Here is a 3,026-nt window from a genome sequence, read left to right as displayed (position 1 = left end):
GTCTTCTTGACATTGAGCCTCAGTCCATACTGAAGGCTGCAGTCCTTGACCCTTCGCAGCAAGTGCATGAGGTCCTCCTCAGTTTCAGGGAGCAGGGTTGTGTCATCTGCATAACGCAGACTGTTAATAGATCTTCCACCAATCCTGATGCCACAATTCTCGTCATAGAGCCCAGCCTCTCGGATAATCTGTGGTTGATAAAAAGTAAAGGAAATTGGAAAGATCTGGTGTGAAAACCATGTATACAAACTTTGTAAGTAAACCAGTATAAAAAATTTTATTTAAAGAAAAAAGTTATGGTACTAAGTAAGTTATAGTAATAGTTGCATCACAGTATGAATGTACATAAAGCATACTTTGGATGATTAAAAGGACCCTTTTTGTGCTATTTGTGTATCACCACAATAAAAAGGATATTTCTGAAGACATTTAAATTACAGCTCAAGAAAGCTATTAAAAAATGATAAGTATAGTATCATATCTTCAGTCTGTTTTGCTACATAAAAATAACCAGTGTCAAAGATTTACTTTCAGAGCACTTTAAAAATGTAACATTTTTAAAATGGCATAATTTCAGAGATGGAAGTAACTTGGTCATGTTAGGAATTGGAAGGCTTAGTGGGATGTAGGAAGGTAGGTTATAAAAGGGTAACACATGGAATCCTGTATTGTTTGTAGTCTTTCTCTTCTGGTGGTTGGTTATAGGATCACACAGAGGTCATAAAATTGTATAGAACAAAATGCAGACACATTCCTAAAATTGAATGCAAGTAAAATTGGTAAAGTAAAGATTCGATTGATAGATTGTATCTCAGACAGTGTCCTAATTGTAGTTAACTAAGATTCTGCTGAATATTATCTAAAAAAGGCTGGAGCAACAGTCAACAGAGAACTGCCAAATGTGCACACTGGGTTTAGAAGAGACCATGGTACTAGGAATATTATAGTTAATATTAAATGAATCTTGGCTGAAAACAGGGAATACCAGAGGAATGTCTGTTTTTCATTGACTATACAAAGCCTTTTGACTGTGTGGATCACAACAAACTGTGGCCGACTCTGAAAAGAATGGGAATCCCAGAACATTTGATTGTGCTTATATAAACCTTTGTGTGGACCAACAGGCAGTCATGAGAACAGGGGAAGAAGACAGTGCATGGTTCAAAATCGGGAAGGGTGTCCACGAGGGATGTATTCTGTCTCCATACCTTTTCAATCTATAGGCAGAACAGATCATCCGGATGCTGGGCTGTATGAGGAGGAGTGTGGCATCAGAATTGGAGGAAGATTCATTAACAGTCTGCATTATGCAGATGACACAACCCTGCTTGCTGAAACTGAGGAAGACCTGAAGTGCTTGCTGCAGAAGGTCAAGGGTTGTAGTCTTCAATATGGATTGAAGCTCAACATCAAGAAAACAAAGATTCTCACCACTGGGCCAATTGGCAGCATCATATGGATGGTGAAGAGGTCAAGACTGTTAACAGTTTTAGTTTGCTTGGCTCCGCAATCAACACTCTTGGTACCAGCAGCCAGGAAATCAAATGACAAATTGCATTGGGAAAGTCAGCTGTCAGGGGCCTATTCAGAGTACTGAAGAGCAATGATGTCAGTCTGGATACTAAGGTGTGCCTGATCCAGGCCATAGTCTTCACAGTTGCGTGCTATGCATCAGAGAGCTGGACAATGACTAGGGATTGATGCCTTTGAGCTGTGGTGTGGGAGAAGAGTGTTGAATATACATGGGCTGCTAGAAGAACAAACAAGTTCAACCCAGAGAGAGTGAAACCAGGCTGCTCCTTGGAGGCAAGGATTCGATTCAGAGGCTTTATCTGATATACTTTGGGCATGTTGCATGGAGGGACTGGTCCCTGTAGAGGGACATCGTGTTTGGGAAGGTGGAGGGACAGCGCAAGAGAATAAGACCTTTGAATGAGATGGTTCAATTCAGTGATTAGGGTAATGGGAGTAGGTGTGTCAGGGACAATGAGTTTGGCACAGGAAAGAGCAGGGTTTAGGGATCTTGTACATAGGGTCACTATGAGTCACAGGCAACTCAACGGCACATAACAACTACAACATCAGGACATGGGGCTGAGTGTGCAAGAATCACTTCCTATTCCTCATAATTACAGGTGAATCTTTCTTAGTAAATCTCGTGTAAGTGTCACATTAAAAGTTTCAGTAAGGAGAAAAATATAATAGTGTATATATACCTTCAAAAACTTGTTCTGTAAGTAACTATTTGCATGTAACTCTTTGTTCTTGCCTTGGGCCTATCTATCATCCATATCTTTAAAGAGCAATAACAAAACCAAAGTTTAGGATGACATGGCCTAGCATGCCTTCTTTAAAGACTCATGGTAGGTTTTTGTTTTTTTTTCATTTCAGCATTGCAGTGCTTAAATACGTTATTGCTTGTTTCCCAAACATAAAGATACTGTGTGAGTATAAGAAAAGCCGTTCCCAGATTTTTTAGTTAAGTCATTTTAATAAAATTATTCCTTCCTGTTTACTGATAGTAAAAAAATCTACATGTCACATTTTTATTTTAAACCAAACATAAATATGATTTTTAGCAAACAAAAAAAGCATTTTGTGTGTAGTAGAAATTATCCTGTTAACATCTTGTCAAGTTAAAAAGATAAACAGCGCGGGCCCCTAGCTGGTTGGAGATACAGTTCTTTGTTTCGCCCCTTAGCCAACCTTCTTGGTTTTTTAAGTGAAAAAAATCGCCTTCGTGGCTTTCGTATCTCACGAAGCGGTGAAGTGGCTCTTGGGGCTTGTCGATTTCAGGGAGACGCGAGCGGTGAGAGAGCTCGGAATGATTCCTTCGCGGAACCATTGCGGCGAGGCTTCTGCGAGTGAGAGTCGGAGAGTGACAGGCCTGGGCCCGCAGACAGGGATGGCGGGCGAGGCTTTGCCCGGGGGCGCAGCCCCACTGGAGCTGCGGCGGGATCGCAGTATGGTGTGTGTGGAGTACCCAGGCGTGGTGCGCGACGTGTCTAAGATGCTGCCGACCCTTG

General features: G+C 41.3%; 1 protein-coding gene across 1 annotated transcript in view; it reads left to right on the top strand.

Annotated features, from left to right (window-relative positions):
- Positions 1-3,026, top strand: part of SPIDR (scaffolding protein involved in DNA repair) — a 404,690-nt gene that overhangs the window by 243,573 nt on the left and 158,091 nt on the right. Inside the window, exon 12 of the mRNA XM_006880525.1 lies at positions 2,797-2,992. Coding sequence (XP_006880587.1) covers positions 2,797-2,992 — 196 coding nt within the window. The remainder of the gene's footprint in view (positions 1-2,796; positions 2,993-3,026) is intronic.

This window comes from Elephantulus edwardii, unplaced genomic scaffold (assembly GCF_000299155.1).
Source record: "Elephantulus edwardii isolate Elephantulus edwardi_28Jun2011 unplaced genomic scaffold, EleEdw1.0 scaffold00008, whole genome shotgun sequence".
Taxonomy (NCBI): Eukaryota; Metazoa; Chordata; class Mammalia; order Macroscelidea; family Macroscelididae; genus Elephantulus; species Elephantulus edwardii.
This window is presented reverse-complemented; position numbering and strand designations above follow the sequence as displayed.